This window comes from Lates calcarifer, linkage group LG17 (assembly GCF_001640805.2).
Source record: "Lates calcarifer isolate ASB-BC8 linkage group LG17, TLL_Latcal_v3, whole genome shotgun sequence".
Lineage (NCBI taxonomy): Eukaryota > Metazoa > Chordata > Actinopteri > Centropomidae > Lates > Lates calcarifer.
In genome coordinates, this window is record NC_066849.1 from 22,741,084 (window position 1) to 22,757,283 (window position 16,200).

The 16,200-nt window shown below is 41.2% G+C and overlaps 1 protein-coding gene across 1 annotated transcript in view; it reads left to right on the plus strand.

Moving 5' to 3' along the window:
• Positions 1 to 16,200, plus strand: part of LOC108876646 (contactin-associated protein-like 4) — an 89,921-nt gene that overhangs the window by 41,097 nt on the left and 32,624 nt on the right. The window contains exons 6-10 of the mRNA XM_018666291.2: positions 2,307 to 2,482; positions 3,341 to 3,487; positions 4,722 to 4,989; positions 6,176 to 6,325; positions 9,562 to 9,733. Coding sequence (XP_018521807.1) covers positions 2,307 to 2,482; positions 3,341 to 3,487; positions 4,722 to 4,989; positions 6,176 to 6,325; positions 9,562 to 9,733 — 913 coding nt within the window. The remainder of the gene's footprint in view (positions 1 to 2,306; positions 2,483 to 3,340; positions 3,488 to 4,721; positions 4,990 to 6,175; positions 6,326 to 9,561; positions 9,734 to 16,200) is intronic.

Below are 16,200 nucleotides of genomic sequence, written 5' to 3' on the forward strand. Positions count from 1 at the left end.
CTTCAAGAGAAGAGCTTTTTAAAATCATTTATCTCTAGCAACAGTAGGGATGTAGCTCTACAGAATGCAATGCCGGTCTGTCTGGTCAGTCCACTGCTTTGGTCCAGAACAGCCCAGAGAAGTCTCAGCAGTGTCAACATCCTAGAACCACCTCCCCCTTTTATCTGCACCCTCACACTCAACACAGTCCTCCCTAATGTTAAATGTTAACATGATAATAAGCTAAACAAAGATGGTGACAGTGGTCAACATTATACCTGCTAGTTATCAGCATGTTTACATTGTCATTGTGGGTGTTTAACATGCTGACATCTGAATACAGTTCAAATCCTCAGAGGGCTGCTGGCATAGTTCTCTTTGCCGTGTTATCTATGCTGTTTGTCACTGGTTTTTGTATTCATTTCATGTCTTATTCACTTTAGTCAATATGATTTGTCAACATGTTTCTTTGATCAGACTTCATTGATTTGAGTAGAGGAGGGAAACAGAGAGAGACCTCAGACAGCAGTGACTTCTGCCATAAATATCTCTGTACCATTTCCTTTTTTTTCTAGTTTGCTTTATGGTAATAAACTCAATTCCCTACCGTAACTAAAGCTGTGAATCGGTTTAGAGGAAGTACATTATTTTTACAGTCAAGCTGTATTTCAAATACCGGCATCACGTGATGCTGAAATGCTGGAACAATTATAACAGTCTGTCTCCTGATAAGACCTGTCATTGTCGTCCTTCATAAACAGATTTAGAGCTTGAGCGAAGAGCCATAATGGAATAGCAGACAGAATATGATTAGGTGATATTGCCTCAGGGAGCTGTCTGGAACAGTAGACTCCTAGAAATGTGGAAACTAGTGTTCAGCGCAGACTCCTCAGCTCAAAGACAAGAACATTCAATATTAGTCCATTCACTATGGATAAATCAAGCAGTTATTGCAGTGTAACACAGCTGCGTTCCTTCCAGCTGCGCAATAAAGATGACGGGCAAGTTTGGTTGCTCGCAGGATGAAATTCCCTCCTCGCAGATTTCTCACAATCATGTGGAGAAGAGGAATGGGGGATATTAAGAATGACAGGGAGTAAGAAAGCGAGAGGAGGTTTCATGAATGAAAGATAAGTGTTTCTATAATTGTTTGCCCTCAGACTTTTCATATTGATCTCATCCTCTATTTCCACTTGTTCAAGCTGCAACCAAATTTGTCACCTCATGAAATGGCCCAGCCAGTTAAAGGACTAGTTTGACTTTTATTGAAAACCTGTTATCAATACCACTGCCATGCCTGAGAAAGGAGGCTTAGCTTAGTGTATAGACTAAAGACAAGTCCATTTAAACTCAAATCTTAACATTTTAAAATACAAAAAATAATTGTAACATTCTCATCTTAGTAACAATCAAGTCCTTGAGCCATCCTTGAGCATTACTTATCAAGTGTTTAACACTCAGCTAATCTTCATCATCAGGACAGTGCTGGAAACAACTGCAGCCTGCTCACCTTGAACCAGTAAGAAAAGCACAAAGAAAACACAAAATATGGAGGATTCTTAGGTGAATTTACAAAACCTGTTGTAATTTTGCAAGAGAAGTTTGTGTTCTTCTAGGAGGAGCACTCATAGATAACTAGTTCCTTTAAATTAAACCTTGGACATCAGGTTGATATTCTATTTCTGTCTTCAAGAAAATGTCCCTCATAATTAATGAGTGAGGGTATCTCTCTCCTTCTGTTGTAGCTCCCTCTGTCAGCAGATACTCTTTTCTCCCCCAACACGTTAGAGGATGCAGAGATGGATCCACCAGTTTGGACCTTTGGCTGGTGTTGGGTCTGTCATTAATTATGTCCTGCTATCATTTTGCAGTATCATCGTTTATCGTGCTACGTACTCCTCCCCTCCAGCATACAGATATGTGCTCTCTAATGAGAGTTTGTGACCTAAGTGACCTGCTCCCCGTTTGAAACAGAGATGAAAATATTCCTACTGCGATGCTTCCGTGGCTCTTCTTTTTTGTTTTGATAAATCAAACATGAACCTTCCTTGAGGTTTTCCTGCTGCTAGAAATAAGAAATGTTTTAAACTGATTTCTTCAAACATGTTTGTCCTTGTTTAAAATGCATTATGGAGGAGGGCATCACAGTTTGCTGACCTTGAAGTGTTTTTGATTAAGTACACATCAAAAAAAAAAAAAATCAAAGATCCTCAGCGGGAAGTGCACATTAGAGGATTTCTGCATTAGCTGGCGCCATTGCTCAGCCATCAAATGCACCATCATGACAGGATAATTGATTGTTTTTCTTATCCTCGCCTCCCTCGCAGGTGTGAGCTCATCCTCTGGTGGTCAGCTTCTTGTTTCTCTGGGCAGTCTGCTGGACGACCAGCACTGGCACCACGTTAAACTGGAGCGGCTCAGCACTCACCTCAACCTCACTGTGGATAAAAACACACAGCAGGTTCACATACCAGCTGAGCTCAGCCACTGGGACATTCACCAGGTGAGAGACACTTCAGCACGCACAAACACACATTTTAAAGTGATACTACACTTGAAAGGTGGTATTTTGTACTTTATGAAAGCTTGAGTTGTTTGTAGCTGGTGATGCCAATATTTTGTGGTTTTCATGGTTTAAAATAGTTTCAAAACATCCACAAAAAACCAAACCCCTTTCCAGTTTCACATCTCCAGCAGCCTGTAGTTTGTTTACTGGTCTGAAGTTTCCTGTTGTGGTAGAAATGACTGAATCACTGTTAAAGCAGCTGGTGTTTAACTCAAAAGAAACACTGCAACATGTGAGAAGGTTCAGACTGTCTGGTCATGAAGGTTTGTTCCAGTGGGAAGGCTTGTTGGAACCTGGTTCTGACAGGAATTTGCTATTCAGGGAAAAGACAAAACAGCTTTAAAAAAGCATTATACACTCCTCTTTGTGACCTCATCCTCATTGCAGTTTTGGTAATACAAGCTGATGGGGAAGGGAATGGAGTCTCTTTCCTGGTACCAGAATGAGACAAAGGAGACTAACTAGAGACTTTTGAAAAAACCATCACTTCCCAGGCTCCCAGGCATGCCACTCATTACTTACTTTAATGAGGTACTTACTCATCAGATAAACTGAACAGGAGACTCAGTCTAGTTTTTGACAAATAAAAAAGCAGCTGGTGCGAAGTCTGTCTGCAAATACCAGCACACTAATGTAGACCGAGACAGAATTTGTGCATTCAGCTATATTCTAGTGAAATGTACGAGAAGATTAATGAATATAAATCCAACGTTTGCAGCCTTCAGAGGCCGATGCTTACTCGTGCTTTTGTTTTCTACACATATCACATGTGTTGTTTTTCTTGTGTGTGCGCAGCTGAGTGTGGGAGCTGTCCAGGGCCACGGACTGCAGAAACCCATCCTGTCCAATAGGAATTTCCATGGCTGCCTGGAAAACCTGCTCTACAACGACCTCAGCCTGATAAACCTGGCTAAACAGAGCAACCACCAGGTCGCTGTAGTGGTAAGTTATTGTGTTTCAGCATCTTTGAAAGGCAGATTACCATAATGATGTTCCAGAGTTCATCAGAAGGACAAAGAGGTGACTGCTGAGATATGTAGTGGTAGAGTGGGGGAGCTACTGAGCTGAGATGTTTTTTATGCCGTCAATTAATTCTGAATTATATTAGTTTCTAAATTATTCAGTACCACTAAACCACACTTTTTTTGGGCCTTTGTCCCACTTGCCCCAAACGACCCGTTGCCTCTCATCCAACGCAAGTTAACAGTCAGCAAAGACACAAACTTTCTTTTACTTAAAATGGTTTGATGCCTTTTCATGATCCTGGTAAAGCCCTATAATTGTATCCTTCCCTATCTTTTGATCATGCTGGTAATTAATGATGTTTGTCCTGTAGATTCTCAGTAGTTATCGTCCTTCATCAGGAGTATAATCAAATTCTGCCACAATGACAAAGTTCAGAACAAGTTTATCGTTTTGGTTCACTTCTCACTTTTTGTGCTTCTCACAATTTTTCCTCCTTTTCCCTTTTTCTCTATCAGTGTCATTAGTATGCTAATGGTCACCGTCATGATTATTATTGTTATCATCGTTATTTTCATCATCTCCATCATCATCATCATCATCCCCTTTATTTTTACACCAGCACCATCATCATCATTGTCATTAGCATAATCATAATCTCCTTCATTATCATCACCAATGTCATCACATCCACATTTTGGCATTACAAAGCCCAAAGCAAAAAAACTAGAGAAGAAGAAAAATGAAGCAGCGAGGAAAGGAGGTAGAGAATGAAAATGAGAAGTAAGGAAAGAAGGAGGCGAGAATGAAGGAGAGACAGGAAACAGCTCTTTCACCACAGAAGGGTCTTTATGATGTTTGCATGTGACTTGTGTTGTGTTGTGTTTATAATGCTTGATGCTGTACAGCTTCTGAAATCTAAAAGCAACTATTCTAGCTTTAAATCGGTTTATTTTTTCCCAGTGTCATGCTGGGATTAAATGGGTGCAAGTGCTCTGTGACCCTGATGCTTCAGGGTTTCCAGCTTATTTTAGCTGCTCAGCTAATATCAATATGGTAATACAGGTGTCCTTTCCCATAGAGCTGCTGATGAGACCTCTGTGACATCAAGTTAAACCGAGTCAGCCTCTGCAGCTGATGAATATTCATGTTTTATTATCCCTTTTATAATCATTTCTCTCCCTCCCTCTCTCTTCCCCCCTCTCTTTCTTAGGGCAGTGTGACCTTTTCTTGTGCTGAGCCAGTTTCGGTCGCTGTAACGTTCACTGACTCCCAGAGCTTCCTGCAGTTGCCCGGACTGGCGTTGTGGTCATCAGGGGTTGTCGCTGTGGCGCTGCAGTTCAGGACGTGGAACAAGGCGGGGCTGCTGTTGACCTTTGACCTCCCTCACCTGGACAGCACAGTTTGGTTGTACCTGAGTGAGGCCAGACTCCGCTTACAGATCAGTAAAGCAGGCAGGGCCACACTGGAACTCAGCGCAGGTAGGTCCCACCATGACTGCGTTGCTCAAGTCAATGACAGAGATGTTATAACATGTTCTCACAGCTTAGATGTGTGCTGAAGTCATCAAAAGCTTCAGAATCCATAATTCTCCAGACTTAGCTGCTCAATATTACAGTAAATAAACCATAACACTCAGTCTGAAACTACAACCCCCAACAGCTCTACAAGGCTGAAGCATCCTCAACAAACTTATGTTATGTTATGAACCTGATTTGCTGCCAAACCCAAGGAAAGACAATAGATTCAATCATAGGTCATATTAAAATGAACACGAACTTCACACAGTTCTCTTCAGTTCAACAGTAAATTAATCTCACATCCAAAATGCACTAATTCAGTTCAATTCATCTATATTTCAAGATTCAATCCATTGTACCAGAACACTGACAACATTTGTCTTCCAACAAGAAAACTTTGTCACTCACAAAAGACTGAACAGAATGTCACTAACGAGTGGCATTACAATGTGTTTCACTGTTGTCTTTGTTTGAAGTAGCTTTTTTTTTTAAATTATTTGTTATAAATTTCAGATAAATTATTCAGAAATGAGAATATGCTGAAATAGGCTTCTTTGCCATTTTTTGCATAGAGTAAAAATAAGTACACAAAATTCCAGTAACACAATATAAGACTGTGCATATTTGCTATATATGTAGTACATTTATAGAATAGCTACAGATACAGAAATACAGCAGGGCTAGTCAACCCTGTCCTCTGCATTTGGACACAATGCATCCACATCAGACTTAATGTCCTCTCAATACGCCTGGGAAAGAATATCTTTGCAGCCTGTTTCCTGGCCATATGTCCACACATCCAGCATTCATTGCATCCAACAGGGACTGATCATAAACTTTCCACCTCCATGATGAGAGGAACACTTGTGTGGGAGTGAGGAATGGAGAGGTGGAACTGCCATTCTGGGACGGGCTGTAAACCAGTTTGTGACTAGGAGAGGATGGAGAAACATCACATTGTCGCATGTGATAACAAAAACATTCTGTATTCAGTTTGACCTGTTGGTTTTCTCCACCTGGCACAAGTCTTTCACAGAGGTCTTTAAGGGGAAAAATGTTGGTCAAGGTTTGAACAGCAGGAAAATGTGGATTAGTAATTGTAAAAACAGTAACTAATATATGTTTGTATATATGTTTATGTTGTTAGGTTCAGGTCTGAATGATGGTCAGTGGCATTCAGTGGAGATGAAGTCGGGACAAGATCGTCTGAGCATCACAGTGGACAAAGACGAAGGAGCCACTGCTCACACCAGCATCCCACTTCCTCTCACTGCAGACAGTCAGCTCTTCTTTGGTGGTGAGTAAACATTTTTACCTGCCTTCTGTGTGCTGTTTTTACTTTTTTCCCTTTTTGTTAGCCATTAAAATACATGGTAGCTGCATCTTTCAATAGGTTTGTTTTTTGTTTTTTTTTTAACTAAAAGCCTTATCTTGTTAAATATTATAAATTGTACTTGAAGTATTTTGCGGTGGGAAAACTGCTGACAGGGACATTTAGGACTGGTTAAAATTCATGGTGGTACTCAGGTAATAATTATCATCTCCAGATCTCCTTTGGAGGTTCAGTGCCCCCCAGAGAGGGATGAAGCCATAAAGCTGCTTAGTCTCTCCCCCTTCTTTTCTCTCTTTGAGTCTCCCTCTTTTTCTCACTGGTTTCCTTTTGCAGGCATTCCTCTCTCTCCAATCACCTTCTCTTTTAATTTTTCTTGAGCTTTCTTACCTTTTATATTTTCCCTCTCCGAGTCACACTCCTGTACAATCACATACATATTAAGACATGCGCTGTGTCTCAATTTGCATACTTCCACACTGGGGTGGTGCCAGGGCTCACGGGTACTCCCAGTGTTGGGGGATCCACTTTAACATCTTACAGAACTTAAAGGATCTGCTGTTGATGTCTTGGTGCCAGATACCAACAGGGCACCGTCAGAGGTCTTGTAGAGTCCGTGCCTTGGCAGGTTGCAGCTGTTTTGGAGGACAACCTGCGATGGTCATAATGTTTTGGTTCTTCAGTGTATTTTCATCCATTACTTGGCATACTTTTTGGAAACTATATTATCAAGCACTTATATGTGCCTCCAACTACATTACAGTGCATTATGAACAATTTAAGTAAACTTTAAATTCTGCTTATGAATGCTGAACAGCGAGACTCAAAGTGTTGCCAGTTCACCAAACACAGAACACAGTCTACGTATTATGATAAAGAATGACAGGGAGTTTGACTACTATTATGAATCATACCAACAATGAATTACTAAGGTAAAATGATAGTTACAGAGGCAACTTGGATGCTATGACTGAAGAGTATTAATGCCAAATTTTCAAAACCTCCCCCATGTGTCATTGTCACTGCCATAAGGAAAACAACTCCTACAAAATGTTCTTTTGAGCTCTCAAAATTCAAAGTGACAATGAGCAGTGAGTCATCAACCCCCCCCCCCCCCCACCACCACCACCACCACCATACACACACACACACACACACACACACACACACACACACACACACACACACACCCTCCCCTCTGCTGGGAGGTGTCGAACTGTGTGCCTGATGGGCTGACTGTAATTAGAGCCGTGCAGAGCTGCATTTGGCCACAAAATGCCACCATCCAGGATCGACCTCAAACGTCGTGAATCACTGATGAATAAGACATGGATCTCATTCACAGGCTCTGGTGTGATAGAGGCTTTGTGGCAAGACACCTCAGGTCTGCCGATGCTAAGGGTTCAAATAAGACATATGGAGAATCCAAGGCCAATGGAGAACAAAAAAAAAAATCTGCTCTGAAGATAAAAGAGGTTCACAAGTAGATTCTGCAGTGATAGTGAATAATCAACCCCTTGCCTACATTGAATCAGAACATTAAGCTCTGCTGAGGGAAACGGGAGTAAGGGAGGATGAGTTTTTCCTGCAGAGAGGAACCACACAGCAGCTAGTTGCAGACTTCAGAGAAAGAATCTATATAGCTCTAAATACTGTAAAATCACCCCTGAAAGCCAATATTTAAGTCATAGCCTTTCTGGAGATAGTGTTGAGTTGGTGGCTTACTTAACATTGTTCTGATTCTGTCTGTATTGATGGAATTAGTGCTGTGGAAATGGACATTATACTGAATTGATCAGCATTTTTAAGTTTGTATTAAGTGGAGAATGGATCACTATCTGAGAATATAAGGTTGTAACCCTTCTTAAAATACACAAACTAAGAGTTGGTTGTTGACCCAAGTGTTGCACACATTTTAGTTAAAGCCTTACCAATAACACAGCAAGTAAAATGATATCAATATCAAAAGAACAAATGATAGAAAAATCAATGAATGGCAATTATGAGAAACAAAGAAATATCAAATATATGAAAACATGTAAAACAGAAAACTGAATAAAACTTCTAAGATCAATTAATAAAATTAAAGAAGCAGAAAATACCACTAAGAGCCACCAAGGGCTGATGAAAACATGTATGTCTTGAGTTTTGTCTTTAAAATTATAGTTTAGGAAGAACTTTTAATTGAGGGCAGAAAGCTGTTGCAATGCTTTGCTAGTGCAAAGGCACAACCCTATTCCATGTTCCATCGTGGAGCAGTTAAAAACAGTTGTTCTGAGGATCTAAAAAGCCTGAAGTCCTGAAATATACCAGGGGTGCCTACCCATGTGTGGCTTAACAGACATGAAAGACCCTTGGAATCGATCCTGTGTTTGACAGGTAGCTGCTGTAATGCCTGTCTCTTTTTCTGGTAACAACCTGGAGAAGCTGTTTCCTGGAAGCGGTTTCTGTTAGCCCACAGAATGTCATCCTGTGTCATAAGTGACTTTGCTGGCATTCATTTTCAACTTGAGCCTGAGATGAGAAATATTCAGCGTTGTTCACGGACAGCCTGGGAGTCAGGAAGGATGTCACATGACATTCAATGATAAAACACTCAACTATAACACTGTTCAATGTGAGTTTTAATCCCTGTAGTCTGGGGGGTCTGCAATGTCAAGGTTATAATTCATCTTGAGCTAATTATACTAGCCTAACTTTTACTGCAGCCGTGATTACTTGATCATGATTTGACCAAAATCATGTAAAACACACACTTGGACACCAATAAAATAAGTCTAACATGTAATATTTACAAAAGATACAGCTTTCACTAACTTTAAATTCAATAAAAAATTTACGATTCACATGCACGGTGGACAGTTGTATCAGAGTTTTGATCTCTGTTTCAGAATCGTTACACCTCTAATCAGTAGCGACCTCAGTGTTTTCATTAGAGCACAAAATATCAGTGAGGTTTATTATGACAACAGTGCTGTTCTGACACACTACACTCCAATAAGAATTGATATTTTTATGCCTTCATCAGTCTTGTAAACATGGTTAACACAAGTGGAGACACTTTGGGGCATCTGGGGGAGAAATGTGTCTTTATTGTTTTATAATTAGAATAGATTAAAGTTCATTCATACTAAGAAAACAGCATGTAAAGAAATGCAAAGTTGAGTCCAATCACTGACAGTGTCATCTGTTTCCCTCCTCAGGTTGTCCTGCTCAGCAGAGCGGTTGGGAGTGTAGGAACCCCTTCAAAATGTTTCAGGGCTGTATGCGTCTCTTGACTCTGGATGACCAACCTGTGGACCTAATAAAAGTGCAGCAAAGGCTGCTGGGAAACTACAGCCATTTGCAGATTGACATGTGCGGCATCATCGACAGGTTAGTCTCCAAAAATACCACCAGACTTCTTTTTCATCTCTGCCGTAACAATGAAACCCACACATCCCACAGCCATCTGAATGTGATGACACACTTACACACTTGTTGTGACACCAGCCTACTTTTATTTTTGTCTCTGGCTGTGATTGAACTCATTAACTTTTCTTATGAAGTTCTTTTGCTGTGTGCAATGTTTGGGTTCAAAGTGGTTTTCACAGTCATGTTGGGATTTGTGAAAAAAGATAGGAGGAAGTACTCAGTTTGTGATTTATTTGCATTTCACTCTTGGTTTAGTTTGAAGCACATGCTCATATTCTAAATGTATTTAGTGCTTCTCCCTTTGCCATGCTCAATAAAACACGCACAGATGCAAAATTAAATTTCATTAGTTGCTGTCCTCTTTAAAGTCAGATGAGAGCCCATGTGCAAATAGAGACCAGGGACCATTGATGCACTGAAGTGACACTGTTGACTTGTCAACACAAAAACACAAGGCCAATTAATTAGACTTGGCATTTGTCGCTCTATGACTCAATGAAAACAACAAGCACGGAGACTAGAGAATTATGATTTAAGTGATAAGTGGTGATATTGTCAGCAACTTCCAATAAAAAAGCAAAACCAACAATGAATTCACCCTGTTAACAGGTATTGTCTTTGTTGCTAAAGCCTGCTATAACTTATTACTCTGTGCTGTAGAGCTCCTGTTTTGTCCAAAAACGTGTCACAAACACATCAGTGAGCCACGTTGTTGTACTGCATAACATGTTCCCACGTCAGGTATACTCTCCGTGGAGACTAACTAGCACAACAAAGCCACTACTGAAACTACTCCCCAACAAATGCACAATTTACTTCTGTGTGAGGAACATGTCACAGACACTCTAATGGGAGAGTGAGAAGTGGAGAAATGCATTGTTGGTCTTTACAGTAGGAAAAACAGTTGTGTCCTATATCAGAGCAGTTGGAGGGGATAGAGAGGCGTATACCAGAGATAACAACTAGAACAAAACAAGAGGGTCCTTGCAACTCGTTGCATGGCCCCATTGGGCCCACGCAACTCGTTGCTCGGGCCCTAACTAGTACATGTAGTACCTTCCAGTTGCTTTCAATGAGGACAGAAGCTGGTACCATGGACAGCTCCCTTGTTGTTGACTTACAGCAGGATCAGGACCTTGGACAGCGTTGCAGTATGTGCAGTCTTGTTTCTCATTTCAGAGGTTACTGCACTTGCAGACTAGTCGTGTCTTTGATGTCTTTTGATGTATTTTTGATATTCAGGTTGATATTCAGAATTTTCCCAATTGTCAGAATCGTAGCTTTGTCTGACCTGGTTGCTGATTATATGAATAGATTTAAAATGTGCACCTTTGGCTCTGATGCAGCAGAAATCTGAAATCTTACTGAAGTCTAGTCCGAAAGGTTACTGCTCGCAGTCTGTCTCAATGTCCTGCCTACAGCATTATCAGATATGTGACAAGTAAATAGCCAATCAACACATTGAGACACAAGAGTTGAGAGACTGTTTTTCAAAAATGCGAAGCAAACATTGCAATCATTAAAATCTATTTCTGTGATGACAACACTCAATTTCAGCTTTCTCGTGTTACTCCTCTCAGAGTGTTTGAACTTGGCATGTTTGGTTGTAGCAGAAGAAAAGAGACATTGGTAAGTGATTTCTTTTCAGGATCCTCTGTTTAATAAAGGTCAAAAGCTGAGAAAGATTTCATTCAGTGGAGGCTGAAGACTGAATGGAGTGTGCTTAAAGTTACTTGCTTCACAAGCCAGAAAATATCTCTGCTCACCGCCCTGCTCTGCACCAAGTGAGTGTGTTTTTAGTGAAGTCACAGGCATCTATGAGAGAAACAGGAGCCGTCTCACTGAGCAACCGTGCTTCCTCCACCACAGTCTGGTGCTGTTGAAGTGGGGAGTACTGAAGAGTTAGAACAATGCCTAAGTGCACTCAGATGGACAGATAGATAGCAATCAAATACACATTCACCAACTAAAGCAATATAAGTGACAAAATGTATGAGAGATGAATACAAAATCTTGCCTTCATCAACTGTCACTTTACATTATGATTGAAGAGATGCAAAGAAAAATTGTGATATCAGACTACACCATCTGACAACCTGCTGACAGAGGTGTTTTACTTAAGGATGTATTGTGGAGGAGGAAAGCCTAAATTTCTTATAATCCCTCTCTCTTCCTTCCACACGCGCACTTATGTAAGTTTCTAAATCTGAACCATCTCTCAGGGGTGGCTAAATCACTTGTTTATAACACAGACTGAAAAGATCAAGTTGAAAAATCCCTCCCTGCGGCTCAAGAGCCAGCCTTTGAAATCAAGGATCGAAAAGAGAGCAGCAGTGGCCATTTATTAATCTAAAACTCCCATTCTTGCCCACTAAACACGTCAGCTACACCCAACTGTATTCCTGAGGAGAGGCTGAAAGACTTGCTGCGTGTGCAACCAAGTGGATTAATTAGCAGTGAGAGGGAAATGTATTTCATCTCCTTGTTTATTTAAGTTGATTATCAAAGTCAAAAAATGGGAAGTAGGTGCTCACAAAGTATTTCTTGATGAGAATGGACTTTTAAGAGGACCACCACAGGGCACAGCTACTGTATACAGTAAGGGGTTGGCAGTGCGCTTCCAGTGCTGCCATTTCTTAATACATGTCATTGGTGAGCATTGTTCTTGCAATGAGTGTTTGGGATTCCCACTGCTACCAAGACAAAGCCATCCAAAGCCTGCTCAGTGCCAAAGCCCAGAAACCTTAAAAAAATGTATCCACCTTTGTGCTTCTTGTTTTGCATTCATATATTACTCATTAGATTTTATGTAAAACACAAACTCACAAGAATAAAAAGTTCAGGAAGACCATTCAAAGGAATAGTTTGACATTTTATTGGCTTCCCTGCTGAGAGAGTTAAATGAGAGGATACAACTCTTATCTCATATCTGTCAGTTTTGGAATATACACAGCCATAGCCAGACAGAAGGTGTGTGTGCGGTTGGGCGGGGTGGGGGGGTCTAGACATCCGACAAGCGCTTTGTTTGAAGCATACCAACACCTCTAGGACACACTTGCTTTCCAAAGCTATGAAGTCTCTGAACTTACCACCCGCTCCCACCAACATCTCTGCACAGCGTGCAAGTGTTTGTGTGTGTGTGTGTTTTGAGGAGAGATAGATGAAGCTGTCAGAAGGCAGTAATTCTGACCTCTTTGCTTCTGTCAGGTTCCTGACAACTTAATAATACGCCTTGTCAAAGCACACACTCACACACACACACACACACACACGTCCACAAATAAAAAGAAACACAGGTCACAGAGAGGTCCACTCTTCTCGTTGTGTCTGACTGTCTGTGTATCTGTTTGTCTGCCTGCCGCTGACTTTACAACGTGTCCCGTGCTCTGTGTGACCAGTGACACACACACATCTTTCCCTTCACACACCTGTGTCATTTCCCAAACTCTGTATGTGTGTGTGTGATGTGGCAGCTTATCTCAGGACAGGAGCAGAGCAGACTGAAAGGATAAAAATACACACTTTTCCTCTCTTTCGCTCTCTCCCATGCTGTTCAGCACACTGCAGTTATTTGAAGTCTTTGTAGGACATCCTGGTCTGCCTGTCCAGTAATAGTGTGCAGATCGGAGGGAGGTGCTGTGCTGGTTTAGCCAGAGGCAGTAATAGAAACTGGGGAGATTGGATGCAAGCCCTGTGATCCAAGCTACGTTATAGGACACTGTCACACCGCACTACAAACTTTTAGATAAGCTACAAAGTCTCTTTTTCTCAGTTAATCCAGGAGTCCTGTGATCTGAGCTGTGGTGCAGTATACTGTCACATTGCATTGCAAATTGTTAGTCGAGCTAGGAGCCCCTCCCCCGAGATTTATAGAGGACAAAGTGTTTTAAAAACTGTGAACTTTCAGCCCTGGAAAGATTTATAGTAGATTTAGTGATACAGGCTACAGTTCAGCTCACTGTTTGACCCGGGCTTGTGTTTTTGAGTCTTTTTGTAATTTTCACTCTGTGTTCTTGGTTGAGGCATGCATGTGGCAGCAAGCTGCCGACAGCAAACTGGATGTTGAGACAATGACAGAAAACTCCTCCAACGCTGCTGGAAAGAGTTGCCTACTGTGGCTGCAGATGGTTCTTGCCAAGAAAAGTTGAGTTTTCCCAACTTTTGCAGACCAGAGTGGGAGCAGGGACAAAATGGGGTGAATGCACAGACATTTGTCTGCCTGCTCTTCTTGTCTGAGTAGTGAATACACAAGAAGTGTTCTCTGGCTATTCTATCTGCAGCCTGGTAAAATAAATAGTCTGATGGCAAACTGTGGTTTGGCCGCGTGCTTGTGCCCACTACTCATATATAGAGGAAATCAGGATTAGCTGAGTTTTATGAAAATATAGACTGATCAGCAATAATATTAAAACCACTGACAGGTGAAGTGAATAACATCAAACATATTGGTACAATGCAATGTTCTGGTGGGAAACCTTGGGTCCTGGCATTCATCTGGACATTATTTTGACACGTACCATCCACCTAAACATTGACACAGACCAAGCACACCCCCTCATGGCAACAGCACTCCCCGATGGCAGGGGCCTCCCCCTGTAGGACAGTGTGCCTCCTGCCACGTGACAAAAACTGCTCAGAAATGGCTCAAGGAGCACGAGAAAGAACCTTAGATGCTGAACTGGCCTCAGAACTCCTCAGATCCCAAACTGATCCAACATCTGTGTGATGCGCTGGACCAAGACAGATCCATGAAGGCCCCCAGTCTGCAATCCACAGGACCCAAAGGAACAACAGCCAATGTCAACACCAATGTCCCAGTGGCAGACACTGCAGGTGCTGTTTTGGCAGCATGAGGAGGACCAGTGGTTTTTATGTTGTGGCTGATCAGTGTAAATGACCAGTCATCCTCCAATTAAATTAAATGCTTTTCCCTATGTTCAGGATAGATCTGCAGGGATACAGGTGAAGAAGGAAAAATTAAAAGCAATAACTGCTGAATTTACCCCTGCATACACCTTAAAGAATCTAATAAGTTGGATTGAAAATAGATTAATATAGCAGGACAAGATCAAGACAGGACAATCTTAGGATGAGGTGGGAAACAGAACAAATAAAAAATACAAGGCAGGAGTTTCATTCATATCACCCTCCGATGATTGAACCTTTTGTTTATCAAACTCACCTAAGCAATAAGAAATCAGATCTCCACCTATATTGACTGGCATACCATGGTTCTTCTCCTACTGTCTCTATCTACAGTCCCCTGACCTCATTTCTGCTGGTTCACCGTCCAAACAGAGATGATATCCAGTCACTGCCACCATCTTGCTGCTGCTCCTCATCCCTCCTCCCCTACTCACAAACATGTGCTGTGTATGTGTGAGTGTCTATGCTGACAGCACAGGTCTAAAATAGTGTTGGGGGAAAAATGTTGTGGAAATAATTTTCCCTCCTGATAGTCAACCAATGCATAATGCAGTTTTAATACAACATTTTACTGTTTTTACAGATTAATATATATGGGTCCAAGTTTATTTCCTACTTATAACCAACACTAGATTGGTGTTGGTGATTACAGGGAATGAACATGAACCAAAGCTGTGTCTGAGCAACACTATTATGGCAAAATGGCCTACAGTAATTAGGTGGATAGATGTATTAGTGTGTGGACTGTGGGCCCTCTGGTACAATATAGTCTTGTACCAGATGGCCCACAGTTTTTTTTTTTGTTTGTTTGTTTGTTTTGTTTTTTGTATTTTTTCTTCTGTTAACTTTGCCTGGAAATAGAATTAAAAATGTTACTTAACACTGACAGATGAAAAACATCTGCTGAAACTGTGCATTTATGTGCAACTGTGTAGATTTGGCAAAGAAAAACGTTCCCCTCATGAGATATTAGATGTTGGTTTCACTGTTAATGCAGTGCTCCTGTGTGTTGTACATTCTGCTCATGCTACCGCAAATACAAATTAGCTTATTAGTACAACTACAGCTACAACTACTTTAATTGCACTTGGTCCCAGCTCTTAAACTGTTTTGCAGCCGACTCTTAAATGATACAGGTTCCCAACAGCAAATGCCCTCCCCTCACCTCTGATGGCACCACAAATAAAGCCTCATCCTATTGGAAACGTCACCCACTGCACCAGCTTGATTGAGTGCTGTTGTGGTTGGATATATTGAAGAAAAGAAAAGATATATGGTTTTGCATCTTGATAAAATGTGTTTCTTCCATGCCCCCAAAACACAAAAATAAATAATAAAATGAGACTTTATTCCTTTAGAGATGGGTTGGGTGGGAGTTCAAGAGTTGTGTCTCTGGATGATGCAATGTTAGTTAACAGCACTGACAAAGGGATCTTTCAAACCAGCTGCTTCTCAGAACACACACCTGTGTTTCACTCGACATGAAAACAAAGACTTGTGAA